We start from the raw sequence: 16,151 nt of genomic DNA, 5'->3' as shown, positions 1-16,151 counted from the left end.
ATACACATGCTAACCTTTGTTTCCTTATCCGAGAACAGCTAAAAATGTAAAATTAAATTAGTTCCTTTTTAAATTATTGTAGTGAATCTGACACTGTGTATCCTTAGTTTTGAAAAGAGTGAGATTGAACCATTAACTTTAGTCTGTAAAGTCCTGCCTTTCACCTGTCTCCTGCTTTCTATAATCCTTTGACTGTAGTTGGTCTAACAGTACTACCAAAAAAATAAAATAAGGTAGGAAAAGAAACGAAACATTAAGCTCAAAAATTACATCTAAGAGCTTGGGAAATACAATTCTTTCATCTGTAACTGTGTACATTTGTGATGTGTCTATTGCATGTCCTTGATTTTTAGTTTTTGAAAATTTTAGTAGTATTTTTACATTGAAAAGTATGAATATTAATACTGTTTTGTCATGATGTGTTTAGAAATGAGAAGTTATCAGAAAATAGGTGACTGTTTTAATGTTCCACAAAAAGTCATACTCTTTAACGAATTTTGGAATATTTTAAATCAGTACAGTTAATGGTTTTCTGCTCTGTATTTACTTTTAGATAAACATTTAATATTTCTCTTATTTCTTTTAATATTTAAAACAATATTAGTGTATTAAATGTAATTGACTTGATTTTTTTATATTAGTAGACTAACTTTTAAAAATTGAATATATGTAGAGATAATCACCTTAATATAATTTTTCTAAAACTAGCTTTGGTCATAGGACACCCTTTGATATCTTGCTTCTTAAGAAAACTTTTTGAATTAGAGTAAAGTGTGCTTTAGCTGCCAACCCAAATACTTCAGATTTTGGATCATTTTAACATATTTTGAATCATTACATTTATAAAGATGGATACAACTAAACTTTGTTTCTATAGTTGTTGCTTCGTTGGTTGTTATTTATCTCCTAATGTTCTGTAGGAATGGGAAGTGGTAGTGCTGGAAAAGAAGGGGGGCCATTTAAAGCTCTTTTAAGACAACAGACTCAGTCAGCATTGGAACAGAGGGTAAGCTTTACTTGACGTTCTTTATTCATACACTATTAATATGACTTTACTATCTCATGCTTTAGTGTACTTATATAACTTATTTTCATAAACTTTTTGTCATATATTTGTAACGTTGCAGTTTTGAAGTCTATAGTGTATTTATGATGTCAAAATAATTTATGAATAATTACTTTTGATTTGGAATAATTCTGTAACTATTTTTTTGTTTTGTCCTCCAACAATTTCTTACTAGAAATATTTTTCTTGGAAATATACTTGGAATGTTGAAGCCATTTCTGATTTTACATTAAACTTATAATGTAGAAAAAGAATAGACATTTTTATAGGAAAAGTTATTTCAGTTGTATTTTATTATACTAAAAATAACTCCTTAGTATATTAATATATTTACTGAGATTATTTTCATCACTGGCCAATATTTTAGGAGTAAGAAATGCTCAGATTTCATATTTTTGCAGATTAACATGAATAATGTTATTCAGTATGCTAATATATGTATTTTAATTCTAAATTTAATGTGTAGCTAAATTTGTTGAGTAGGAAAATGAATAGTTAAAGTTTTTGGATGATTTTTCTCTTTTCATTTTTTTTTGTATAAACTTCATTGCTAAGGGAGGATCGCCTCATAGGTTCTGTAGAAGGCGGGTATGTTGCTGAACATGTGTGAGAGCCTGTTTCTTGTATTGAAAGCTTTTCTAGTTTTAATCTTCATCATTTAAGTTTAAGCTTTTAACAAATGTTGCCAACTTTTTTTTTCATAATGCAAAGTTTGTTTTTTGTTTTTTTTAATAGCACTTGTGAGGCTCATGTTCTTTTTCCTACTTAACTAATACAGTGCATGATTTTATATGTCATGTCAGTCATTTCAAGATGTAGTTCCATAGCTTTCATCATGTCTGATTTGGAAGCTATAAGCATTTATAGAATTTTATCTTACATGTTCCATTTTACAGTAGCATTTTGAGGAAAAAAAAAATGAAAACCCCATTATAGCAGATACCTATAAAAGGATATATTTTATATAACAAAGGTATTTTTTGTCTAGAGATTAGCTCTTAAGATAGTGTTTTGCAGATCCTATTACTACAGGCAACGCAACAGTTTTTTTTCTAGACTTTCTTTCATTGTGCTGAAAGTATCTGTGCTTGCGTTTGCCCTTTAGACAAGGCTGGAGAGAGCTGAGCTGAAGTAAGCAGAGTGAAGAGACTTTAGCTGTACCTAGATCTTTACCTTACCCTATAAAGCAGCAGTTTAGGATTTAGTTTGGATAAAGTTTGTTTTCAAATTTGCCTTTAAACATTCTTTAAATTTGGGCACATTAACACATTGGAAATAGATTGTTAGATAACCTTCATGGAATTAGCACCAGAGATGTAGAGAACTATAGTTCACATTTACAACTTTGCAAAAACTGAACTGCCAGTGTATCTGTGTCTACTTCATATTAACAGTTACTTGAGATTATGGGACTACTTTTCTTGTGTACATAGAATGTAGAAAATATATTATCTTTTACATGCTTTCTCATTCACATTTGGCTGCCATTAGTATGACTCTTGGGGAAAACTTGAAACACAGAATAATGAAGAATTCTCCCCATATGTATTTAGATACATGCCTTAAGTCTGTCAACCCAAATATTAGATCATGCCATTGCTACAGATCCATGTATACAACTTTTTGTGTATATACATATATATATATTTTTAATTTTTATCCCATTGCTGAACTACTCTGAATAAATTGTAGGGCTTACTTTTTCTTGAGAAGAGAGAAACTTTAGTTTTCTAACATCTTTTATTTAATGAGTTATTCAAGTAGCAGTTATCAGAAATAAAAGTTATTTTCTTTCACAACAGCATTAAAAAATAAGTTGACTAGATCTTGGTAATAGATGAGAAATACAAATAAAGGTTTTATTTGGATTAAGGGTCACCTATGGAAACCTTGGTTGCATAGTGGTTAAGAGCTATGCTGCTAACCAAAGGGTCAGCAGTTCAGATCCACCAGACACTCCTTGGAAACCCTATGGGGCAGTTCTACTCTGTCCTGTAGCATCACTGTGAGTTGGAATCGACTTAACGGCAGTGGGTTTGGTATGAAGTATTTGATGTAAAGCAGACAGGTTTATTTTTCGATAAGACTCTTTTACCCTTAAGAAAAAAGGTTTTTCTTTTTTATACTTCTTTTAAAAATTTTATTTTTTGTGAAAATAAACAACAAAACTCACTCCCATTCCACAGTTTAAGAAGTTATTTTTTTTAGAATTTGGGATGTGTATTTCTTCTCCAGCAAAGAAACCAGATTAACTTAGTTTAAGCCAGTATTTCCCAAATATACTTTACCATGGAACCCTCCTTTAGAATACTTATTAATGAGGAACACACTTTGGAAAACATTGATATAAAGCAAGTCCTTTTGGTAAATTATGATTTTCTTAGAAGTAGAGATTATAGGATTGTAACATGGAGTTTTGTATCTAGAAAATTCACTCTCGTTTAGTCTCTTGGGATAATAAAAAGATTTGATTTCTTAAATAAACTATTTAAATATCTTCTAAGAAAGATTCTGTTTAAATCTTTTTAAAAAGTATACTTCCATTGTATTCCTGTGATTTTTCCCGCAGCCTGTCTTTGAACACATGCTACTAAATACTTGTGTCCTGTATGCACTTGGCTTATGTCAAAGAAGCAACATGTAAAGTCCACCTGGGTAGCACAGGAAAAGATACTTAAATTACGGCTTTCCAGAGATAATGTCTTCTGTAATTACTGAAATTAACATGTAGATATTGAAAGTAGTTTGTGCTTGAGCCAATCTTTAGGAAACAATTTTTCAGTGGAAAAAAAATCTATAAATTTATCAGGTATAATAAATCGGCAGTAGATTAAAATCAACCTTTTAATTCATTGTTTTAACCAGAAATGACAAAACAGATAGTCAGGTTTGTTGCTTAGAAAGAGTCAAAAAATAAAAGTTCCTCCTGACCTCAGTTTTCTTACCTGAAATTTGGAGATAATAGGACCTCCATTTTAGGACTATGGGAAAGATTATAAAACATAGTTTTAAAATACCTAGCACACGTAAGAACTTGGTACAAGGTAGTAGTTGCTGGTGATGGTGGTGGTGATGATAGGTACTTAGATAGATACCAGCAGTAGCATTTCTTTCTAGTAAGAGAATTGTCTGGAGATACAGTTTTGGTTAACTAACAATGACATTTTTATCTACTTTAGGTTAAATTTTGTGTTTTAATGTGAACTGGTGTCCTGGTTAGGTGAACTGGCAAGCTGGGGCATGTAGGATAGAGGTTGTCTGCTGACTGGGCCTTGGCTTCTTTGGGCAGCTCCAGCATCACTCCTCTACTTTTTTGTCTTTTGACCACCTCTAGTAAGATGCTTTCCCTCTCGTTCCTGTATCCTCCACCCCGCCAATTTGAGAAGAAAAAAATAATCCAGAATTGAGAAATCATTTAGGCTTTTTTTTTTTAATACTTATCTAAAAGTGTTAAATGCAGATATTTTCCAATATGTTAATTTAACTAACTTGTTTCCTAGTTTCAGAAGGAAGTAATATACTCCATTTAGCTTACTAAAATTTTACTTTTAGGGTTTGTTTTTTTGCCTAAATATTTTAAAGATTTAAGTGTAATGATTAAATGTGAAAAAAAAAAAAAAAGCTTTTTTCTACCCTGTGGGGCTATCACATGCCTCAGATATTTTAAAAAAATTAAAAAATTACAGTGTACTTGAAAAAAAATCCTAAAGCCCTAATTTACTGGGAAAAATACTCATATATCTAGTAACATAAACTTTCCACACATTTCTCATTTAAGACATATTTTAAAAAGTTCAGGTAGAATTACGGACGATTTTGACTTAACATTTTATAATATATTTAAGTATTATCTTCCCCACCCCTCACCAGCTGGGCCAAACTTAACTACTGGTTCCTCATCGTTTTCTTACATAGCCTAGAAATTTCTTATTCCTATTAATTTAATTTAAATTCTTTGATACATGCACACACGTTTAATACTTTACCTTCATTGGTTACTGAGGTATACAGAAACTGTTTGCTTTTGTGCTAAATTATGCCAAGTTGCTATGCTTTGTGAATTATGCTTTTGTGAGTTTGTATTCTCTATGCTTTTAGGCAGTCAGTAATCTTGCTGCTTTTAATGTGCCTGCTTCTGGTAGTATTCTGTCACTCTCTCTTCCAGATTTTATTTGCTGCATTTAATCCACCATGGTCCAGAAAATGAGATAATGATAGATACTAAAATTGTATGTTTTCACAACTATATGTATGTATGTATATACACATACATATATATATAATCATAGTACAAATATGATATATGGGAATTTCCTGTGAATAAAGCACACAAACTTCAGTACTTGGAATTATAGCAGTTCTTTTGGCCATTGAGAGCCCTGTTTGCTTATTTTCCAGTTCTCAGTCATGTTTTAAATAGCTGAGGCTACTGATAAGTAACTTATTAAATGAGGCATTGCATTAACCTTGTAGCTAAAAAAGTCAGTTATAGGCAGTCTCTGGGTTACGAATGTCTGACATATAACCTGTATTTATGAACCAATAAAAATATGAGGTATGTACAATGGTTCGTAATAACAAACTGGCACTGCATTGCCACTCACAATATGACATTATTGTTATTACTGTATTATGTTAAAGATGTTTTAGTGTGTTTGGAAGTGTTTAATGTTCTTTATGCATAGAAAGGTACACTATATTACTATATACTAAGACAAACATTTGACCGATACAAGCCATACCTGTTTCCACTTAGGTACAAATTTAACTTAAAGACAGATTTAGGAACAGCGCTTATTTATAGCCTGGAGGCTGCCTGTATTAAGCTTCTCTTACTTACACCCAATTTGTATAATGTGAGAACTCCCTCCATTTGGGCAGCCATGGGATCTCCTCTTTTTCTGTATGGTAGTTCAATGAATTTCCTTACTCAGTTTTCCCATTACTCTCTTGCTTGCATGTCCTTGTCTCTAAATTGATAGGTTTGATGTCCTTAAGAGAGCAAAAAAAAAAAAAATCCCCTTGCAGGCGAGTCGATTTCGACTCCCAGCGACCCTATAGGACACAGTAGAGCTGCCCCATAGAGTTTCCAAGGAGTGGCTGGTGGATTCAAACTGCTGAACTTTTGGCTTGCATGTCCTTGTCTCTAAATTGACAGGTTTGATGTCCTTAAGAGAGAAGGGGGGAATAAAACTTGGGAGAGCTTGTAGAATTTTATTGCCTCTAGCTCCCAACTCCATACCTCTCTCCTCTTTCTGTAATACGTGTACATGCTTGCACTTGCATTTGTTCCCTCTACCCTGGTGTTGATAGAGTAAGGAGAGTAAATAATCTTTCACAGCTATTATTCACCCACCTCAACTTGATATTTGCCCTTATCTTCTTTCTTTGTACCTGTTAACATACACTGCTCATCCCATCCTCTCATTTCCCTTCTCTCAGGCCTCCATTCTTTCATATCACTTACCCCAGGCTTAGGAGTTATTACCTGTAGCTTGGAATTGGGTATGTATGTGAGAGGGAGTCTACCCTCCTGTGTAGTGGATATGGGTAGAGAAGTAGGAGAATCCCCTCATCCTATTGTGGAGTTACATCAGAGTAGGAGAGTGAGAGGAAGGGAGAATGTATTCTAAATATCTCGGATTGGAATTCTGAAAACACTTTTCCTCATTGAAAACTGATAGTGTTTGGATTCCTTATCACATTGTGTATGTGACAAAAATGGATTTAGAACTCTAAATATCCAAGGAGACTTTTAATTACAAAGCATGTGTAATGTATAATGGGTAGCCTTTTTGTGTCAGGGGATAGAACACTTACGAAAGGCTTTTAGTCAGCAATTTTTTATACTTTCCACACGATCAGTTGTCTTTTTTCCCATTCTTTCTACTAGGAATTCCCATTTTTTACCTTGACGGCATTTCCTCCTGGATTTCTTGTGCATGTTGGGGGTGTTGTTAGTGCACGCTCTGTGAAGCTTTTAGATCGTATCCACAATCCTGGTAAGTTCCTGAAAAGTTTGTTTTTACTGTTTCCTTTACTTAAATTGTGGTTGTTAAAATTGATTTTTTTAATGTTGTTTATTAAGCCAACCTTGTCTGAAAGAAAAAAAAATATAAACTGGCACATACTTTTAAATATTTTTGATAATCTTAATTAAAAATAAACTAAGTAGAAGTATATTTTAGTTACTTACCTATGAAAAACAAGCAAACAAATCTGGATTCATTTTTGGCCAAGCTGCCACTTGGAGAGAATCTTTAACTTTTCAGTCATCTATTTTCTTTGACCTAGGCAGATAAAAAAATTTTATCATTTGACCATTTTGACGATTAACTTAAGATGTTAGTTCTTTTCTTTAGGAACAGTTCATTATAGATTGTTTTAGCAATTTTTCTTATTCTTAAAAGAGGTATCTTTTCATATGTAATTATAAATGTAGAGAATTTTAAAAAATTAAGAATTTAATAAAAAGAACCTAACGTTTCTGGTTCCTTGGCTTCCTCTATGTAGCTATTCTATATTAGCAAACAAGTATGAATAGTAACTCATTTCTTTAAACATGGGACCATGTTTATAAAAGAACACAGGCCTCAGAGTACTAGTAATTTTAGACCCTTGGATTAGAAATGCTCTGCTGATTTTTATAAATCTAAAAATAGCAGGATAAATGGTAGGAATTGTCTTATGGAATGCATTCTGGCATTTCTCATTGAGTAGATGCTCAAATGTTGCTCAAGTCACTATTTTAATGACATACCTTAAACTGAAGTCATATTAGTATTCCATTTTGGCATGTACACATATATTTTTGAAAAATTTGAATTGTCGCTTCCAGCAAACTCTTCTGGAGGCTTGTATTGACGGCTATAACAAGAAGAGCCAAATGTTTTGAAATTAAAAAAAAATGGAAAATATTGCTGTTAGTGATTTTCAGCATTCAGAGCATTACTGTTCTTTTGACTTTTTAAATATAATCTATGCCCTGTGACTTAATGTTCTTTGAATTAATGATTACAGGGAAGCAGAATGGAGTTCTTCCAAAAACAAACTTTTGCATTGGGCAGTAATACTCTGAGGACAGTTTCGTAGCCAGGATTATTTAACTTTAAACCGTAGCAGATACATCTTTTCAGCAACAGTCTTGTTTTTTGTTCTCTAGTTTATTCCTTTTTTTTTCTGTTCCTATTTTCTGATCATTTTAAGATCTTTTCTTCATTATAATATTTGTATATTCTTCAGTAGTTAAGCGCAAATTCAGACTGATAGCTTAGTACATTGACATCTTGAAGACTATTCCAAGTTCCAAATCTTTGTACTTAAAAAAAAAACCTGTTGCTGTTGAGTCAATTCCAACTCATAGTGACCCTGTAGGACAGAGTAGAACTGCCCTATAAGGCTTCCAAGGAGCGCCTGTGGATTCGAACTGCCAGCCCTTTTAGTTAGCAGCAGTAGCTGTTAACCTCCATGGCACCAGGGTTTCTGAATAATTCAGAGAGGGCAAGGAAATACTAAGATATCTGATACTCTGTGACCCAAGGCTAGTTTTACCTATGTTTCTATAGACCATTGACTCAAATATTTTGATACGTGGTATCTACCGATATGATAGGTCCAAAAGTGGTTTCAGGAATACATTTAATTGTTGCTAATGCCTCCTGTTAAGGAGCCCTGGTGGTACAAAGGTTAAGTGCTCCACTGCTAACCAAAAGGTTAGTGGTTTGAACCTACCAGTGGCTCCTCAGGAGAAAAGACCTTAAGATCTGCTTTTGTAAAGATTACAGACTAGGAAACCCTATGGGGGCAGATCTAATCTGTCCTATAGGGTGGCTGTGAGTCGGAATCTGTTCAACGACAAACAACAACAAATGTCTCCTGCTAACGGAAAACAACTTTATTTTGTTGCTTCCATGTACTCTGAATAAGCTGCAGAGTCTGGGAGAACAAATGAAGATTACTTAAATTTAAGTAGAGATCTGTACTTGATTGTTGTTGCTAGTCACAAAAAACTGTTTTGGGGGGCGGATTATCATACTTGCCAGTTACGTCTGTGTAACAATAATAAGAATTCCAGTTCAGAGAAGAAAATAGGAATCCTTATTTACAGAATGCGTTTTGTGTATTGTAATTGCCAGCTCATCATTCTCTCCCTTTTCTCCCCTTTCATAATATTTTTTCAACTCACATGTAGAAACTATTAGTTAATAATAGATTACTTTTCAAAAGGTTATGGGCATATACATATAAATGCTTTTAATGGTGTATGATTTATATTTTCATTTTGTTTTATTTTCAATTAAATACATATCAATTGTATATTGGTTCCAATATATTATTTTAATTTAAAATAGTATATTCTTTGGGTTGTTATATGTATGTATTATACACTAAAGAAAATTTTCTCAAGAGCACTTTATCTCCAGAACCCTTAAATATTTATGGGAAAAATGTTAATTTCTTGAATAATGCTGTATGTTAAAACAAACTAAAACAAATCAGCATGTACCATAATAATTACGTATTAGCTTAGTGACACTGTGTTACTGTGCTGAGAGAAACTAATGATAGGCTGAAATGCATGTGCTGATGTTGGAAGTGCTTTTGCACTCTCAAATTAATCTTAAATCTATTTTTTGAATATGGGAAATTTTTATTTCATATTCAGCATAGAAGTAAAGATCTTATTTTAAAGTCACTACCATGTGCTAACTCTGAGTTATTTTGGAAGTGTTTTTTAAAGCACTTTTTCCTTTTTAAAATATTAAGTAAACAGGCCCATACATCAAGGGAAAGAATGGGGTAGTTTTTAACATCAAGGTAATCATCTTAAGTAGATTTTAGTTAAGTTAATGTAGATTATTATAGCATGTTCCCTCTTCCCTTTCTATTTCTACTTCTTATTAACTCTGCTGTCTCTGTCTTCCTAGTTCCTGTCAAGTGATGTTGTCAATTGTGTTCTTGTTTGTAGTATTTTTTTTTTGTTTGTTTTATTCCTGTTATTCTGCACCTAAAACTGATCTACTAATTTGCTGTTTTGAACTCAGCCTTTGTCGGAATTATGGGTAACACAAGACCTTACAAACTGCTAGACTGGAATAGTTTCAATTCAGGTATTTTAATGGTCATTCAGTACTACATATGCTGACAAAAATTATGGCAGCTCAGTGAAGTTTTTAGAAATATTTTAGATTAAATAGGTTTAATGTCAATTCAGTTATACAGCTACATACTACAATAATATAACTCGTAATTACTATGAAAATGTAAATGTGAGAATTTGTTAAGTAAAATGAATTAATCAAATCTGCAGAAATATCATAAATTGTGAATGTCTTTTTTTTGATGATTAACTTTCAGAATGATAATTTTAAATTATATTTATTATGTTTTGGACATTTTCCACATCCGATAAATGACACAGGTATTTAACTTTAAGATCAAGCAAATATTTGTTACATATGAATATTGAGTGACTAGTTTGATTTTTTTTTTAGTTCCATAGTCTTGAAATAAAGTATATTTAAACTTTATGTTTAATTTAATACATTTAGTATTCTGTAAAATACCATACGAGTTATAACTGTTAGCATTTTTATTTATAATTTTAGAAGTGTTCCAAGTATGATAACTGAAAGCAGTTTTTTGTTTTTTTTTGGATTAATAGCTGTCATAAGCTTTCCTCTTTCCCCTTTTGCATAAGAATATAATATTTCTTTTTAGGTAATTTTACTTATGATTACAGTCTCTATAGCTTTTAAAGAAACCAAGCCAAGATAGAGAACTTTACAGCTGATGATGTGGTTTAGAGTCATAGCCAATTAACCTTTCTTTATGAAGGAAATGTTTTCTTTATTAATATAAATATCTAAATTTTATAGTATCTGTTTTTTAGATTAAATAACAGAACCATGTTGAATCAGGATCAGAAGTTGGTATTTTGTCTAAAGAACTTTTTTAAGTTCTTCGTGTCAAAGTTTATCTGTCCACAGAAAAATAACAAAACAAGTTGAATTTTTAGATAATATCCCATAATCTTTTCAATATTGTCAACTTTTTTTGTTCTTAGGAGACCAAGATGCAATTCTCATATAAAGTAATATGTATTTGACTATGAAGTGACTCATGTTCATCATGCAGATTTATCTAAATTCGATCTAATAAACAGTCTGACCAGGTCTAGCCTTTGCAGATACAGACTGACATCAGTTGGTAAATCTTTAGGTAAATTAACTCTTTTCCTATCCAAGTTTTTGCCAGTATGCTGTCACATTGATTAGAGTTAAAATTCTCATTTTTTAATGTAATATTTTGTAATTGAATTTTAGTGAGAAATTAAAAATACCCTACTGGATTAATTTAATAAAAATATGTTTTCAAAACCTGGGCAGATTGGCATAGTGGGAAGAGAAAAAGGCTAATTATATAGAAAAAGGATACCAAGAACAGATTGAGCTTTAATAATTTAAGGAACTGAAATCTCGTTAGGCCAGCATGTTTAGGGTCAGATGATAGAACAATCTCGGGAAGTGGAAAAGACAAAAATGACGTATTATAATAGGGACATTGTCACATGTGAACAGAATCACAGAATTTGGCAAGGGCAAACATGATTGAGGAAGCAGTATATCTTGCCATCATTTAAAATAAATTCAGGAAGTAAGTATGTGAAGAAAAAAGATGACTGTAAGTGTTAAGATATTAAAAGAGCGTAAAGGATGATCCTTTGCGTTTAATATTCTCATAGTATTATGCTTTTGTTTGAAGTATTAGAATGTTTCTGGTTACAGTTGGTCCATCTTCAGACATCAGATTGATTTGGATGTTAGTATAGGAAAAATAACTTGATAGCTCTGACAAAACGTAATATATTTGGTAAATATATTTAAATTATTCATATATTCTTTTCTGTAATTTGGGAGTATTTACGCACTGCTTTCCTGTATTACCATAGTAAGTCAAAAATTGACCATGTTAGTAAGAAAACTAATTATGATATACTTTTTATTAATGCTAGGAATTGTTCATCCATGCTGTAGTCCCTGGATTCTCTGATCCTATGTTTTTACGCTGCATCATCAATTTAATAATAGCCTTCCAAAAGAAAAGAAAAAGGAACATTACCATATTAAATATACTTATTAATTACTAGACATTCTTATTTCAGAAACAATGAAATATAGAAAGATGTTTTGGAATAAGAAGGAATGTTATATCACACAGTAATATTTCATAAAATAAGGTATGTCACACAAGCATTTATGAGAACTTATTTTGTGCCACACACTGTGCTAGATACTAATGAGCAAAGTTGACAGTCCCCTGCCTTCATGAAGCTCATATTCTGGGAGGATAGACAAACAGGTAAATGGTTAATTTTGTGGTATTGTGTGGTAGAAAATAACCTGTGGTACAGGATACAGGATTAAAGAAGGCATGATTAACTCTGTGTGGTAGGGAAGATTATACGAGTGTTAATTCTTGAACTTAGCTTGAAAGATATATAGGAAAATAACATAGATTAGTAGGTATATATTTCAGTGTATTTGGAGCCATGTTAATACATACAGTGTGGTTCTGAAACTTCCAGCATTTGCAAAACAACATTGTAGCTGGTACTTTTGGATGATGATTACATAGATTTAAAAAAAAAAAAAATTTTTTTTTTTTTTTTACTTAGTTGTTTGCCACTGAGTACAAAATGTTTTGGTTAGTTCAGCTTTTTTTTTTTCTTTCCTATCTCCTTTTTTCCTGTTTTACTGTCTTAGTTTGTGATAACTAAGTGATAGAAAATATTTTTTTTAGAGCAGGAAGAAGGGAGCTCAATATCTGAGGATTACCTTTTTTTAAATCTTGCTTCTGTATTTCTTGCCTGGTAATACACTCTGAGAAAGACAAGGTGGTTCTAGCTCTAGGGGGGAGGATGCAGCATAACGTATTTTTATGTAAATTATGTGCGCCTTCTACGTTTGTTTGACAGCCAGGCCCTCCCTGTCAGGTATTTTCATAAGTGCCGCTATACCATTTTTTAATATGTTGCTATAAAAAAATTAGCATAGTATGCTTATGAAAATACTTTGCCGGGAGAGGGCATGGTTGGCAAACAACCATAGAAGGGGCATGTTATTTGCATAAAAATATGGTATACAGATACTGTGTGTGATATGCCAGTAACAGGGAGTGCATGGGAATAAGGCCGGGGAGCACATGATCAGATTTACATTGCATCTTTGTCTGCGGGACGGAAAATGGATTTAAAAGCAGCAAGACTAGAAATAGGGCTTCCAGTTAGTAGACTGTGCAGTAGCCTGGGCCAGGCAGAGATGTGTCTGATCTAGGGTTTGGTGGTGATAGGAGAGCTAATGTTTATAAAGTACTTACTGTGTGCCAGGCACTCTTCTAAGTGTGTTGCAGTAGTAAACCATTTAATTCCCAAAACATGTTTCTGAGGTAGGTACTATTCCCATTTTGTAGATAAGCAAAATGATATATAGCAGTTTGCCCAAGACAAAATAGGAAGTGGCTGGGTCACAATTAGAACCTGAGTACTCTGGCTTCGGAACCTATACTCTTGAGCATAAATTCAAGAAATGTTTAGAATGTACAATTAGCAGGACTTTGTAGTTAGTAGAATGGCGGGGGGCGGGGTGGCGAGTAAACAAGGCTGTTTGTAGCTTTCAGCTGAGAGAGAGAGATTGTAATTACCCCCACATATCCGCAAGTCTAAAATCCCAGCAAACGATTAACTCCTGTCCTTTGGAAACTCAAGTTTATTTGAAAGTTGAATTGGAAAAAATATTTTAAAAGTAAATTTTTTAGTTATAGCTCATTATTTCTCAAAGAATATGATCTTTTTTTCTCCTGAATTTACCACTAAAAGTGTTTCTGAATGGCTCATACATAGTTTTTTAATTAGTAAGTTTGTGGTAGTTGAGGAAAATTTGCTGTTCTTTCTGTGTATAGGATGCATGGCAGCTTAGATATTTTTTAAACAAGTTGCAAGAAGATATATAAGATGTTGTATAATGTGGTTTGAAAAGTATTAGTTTGAAATATTTCCAAACTTAGTAAATATTTTTAAAAGTTAGTGTTTTTAGTCCTAAGTAAAATTTGTTGTTTAAAACTAGATACAGTTTTTGTTTTTGAGAATATTTTAAAAAGCTGCTTTTTTAAAAAGTATGTTTTAGACAGATTGTAGAATTTAGGACATATTCTTGTTAGGATTTTTTTAGCCTCACAATAAACTTTAACTAGGGTAAGTTAGCTTTAGATTAGTGATTTAAAATTGGAAAATATTATTCCTTTTTGTTAGCCATCAGAAATATAATTGTTGAGAAGATTTACCTTATTTTTGGAGCAAAAATTAATAGTTAAGATCTAGGGTAATAATAAGTATAATCGTTACGTTGAAATACTTAATTTTAACAACATGTGAGTCAGCTGATGTATAAAGAAATATTTATAGAATATGCATATACAAATTAACTTTTTTTTTTTTACTTTTGGTTTTATTTAATGAATCTTCATGGAGTGCCTGCCATGTGCAGAGCACTGTGTTGGGTACTGGGGACACCAATGACGCGCCCGACAAACATCATGTTCACACACCCAATTTGGGCTATTTCCTACACTGCTTTGGGGGGTGTGTGTGTGTGTGTGTGTGTGTGTGTGTGTGTGTGTGTGTGTGTGTGTGTGTGTGTGTGTGTGTAAATAGGCTCTCTTGGAAATTGGATTCTATGGATGACCTTAGCAATTGTTCTTTTCACTACATCTAAGAGGTGCTCATAAGTAGAAGTGAAACTAAGCCTACAATAGTTAACCAGGATTTGAGTTTTATTATTTTAATAAGGTTTTCCAGGAAGTAGATACAGAGTTCAAGAAAGCGTAAATAAATAGCATGTCTTCTTTGTATAATATATGAGCTATTCTTTATACTAGTAATATTGGAGTAATGAATATTCAGTTAAATTATATATATTTGAAGAATTAATTTCATGCTTTAAGGAGTAGATTACATATCTGATTTTTTTACAACATGGATTATATTCTAGCTAGCATCCTAACATCCCTAATTACTATGTCATGTTTGCTCTGTATTAACTATATTACTTCCTCTTTAATAAGAATCTTCTTCCTTAATCTGGTGTTGAATCCCCACCTACTTTGAGACTGTATACTCCCTTGGACCTGAACTCTCTAATTTGTCCTTCATTAGGGGAAATTTATCTTCTTCAAAGATTGTTATCAGTTGGAATATTACTTTCAGATATTTGAGAATGTAGCTTTTCATGCTGTCTATTTTTTGGTTTTGTTTTTTTGTTATTAACAAGGTAGAGTATCATTGTATTAAAAACCATTATTTGATCCAAACTAACATTTTATCTTCTTGTTCATTTAAAAATTAGGGGAATGATTATCCATTTCCTTTTGTTCAGCCAGATTAAAAGATTCTCAAGGGCAGGGTTATTCTCTCCCAGACCTGTGTAAAAATAGAACTGAATTTAACACCCCAGGTAGTCAGTGTTTCTTAGTTGCAAGTGTATGATTGCTTTAAGTCTCAAAGGGATAGAATTGAATAAACATTATGTTGAGTTGTTCGCTTCTTTGTTTTCTGAGATGTAAACTGTTCCTGTCATTTGAGGAACCTTTACAATTTTCACCTACACTTCAGAAACATAGTGATGATAAGATGCTAAAAAGATGGCAAGATATCAAGCTATGGCTATGCTCTAGAAAGGTTAACAGAGTAAAAATGAATTAATTGTGATGTCAGTACAAGTGGGCTTACATTACTCCTGAAAAGAGGTGTCTGTGATACATTGATCTAGAGCTCAGTTTATGCCTACAGTTAAAAGGATATATTAAAAGATTTGTGATATTATCTATGAAGAGTTTACTCAGAAGGAAAACAGAAAGTAGTACAAAGTATAATTTGTATAAATAAAAAATTTTCTTAAAATGATTTTTTTTTATAATTTAAATGAGTCTGTATAGATTATTGGGTAAAGCATGGTATTTAAAGCGAAGAGTTTTTTTTTTTTTTTACATTTCTGAAATGTTTATTAAATGTGATCCTCACATCTCAGCT

At 32.2% G+C, this 16,151-nt stretch overlaps 1 protein-coding gene across 7 annotated transcripts in view; it reads left to right on the top strand.

Moving 5' to 3' along the window:
- The window catches only part of C2CD5 (C2 calcium dependent domain containing 5), a 99,444-nt gene that overhangs the window by 31,235 nt on the left and 52,058 nt on the right, over positions 1-16,151 (top strand). For all 7 annotated transcript variants that reach the window (XM_049882624.1, XM_049882623.1, XM_049882622.1 and 4 more), the window contains 2 exons: positions 921-1,006; positions 6,960-7,068. In XM_049882624.1, the coding sequence (XP_049738581.1) occupies positions 921-1,006; positions 6,960-7,068 (195 nt within the window). The remainder of the gene's footprint in view (positions 1-920; positions 1,007-6,959; positions 7,069-16,151) is intronic.

This window comes from Elephas maximus, chromosome 4 (genome assembly GCF_024166365.1).
Source record: "Elephas maximus indicus isolate mEleMax1 chromosome 4, mEleMax1 primary haplotype, whole genome shotgun sequence".
Lineage (NCBI taxonomy): Eukaryota > Metazoa > Chordata > Mammalia > Proboscidea > Elephantidae > Elephas > Elephas maximus.
Note: the sequence above shows the minus strand (reverse complement) of the source record. Positions and strands in the feature narration are given on the sequence as shown.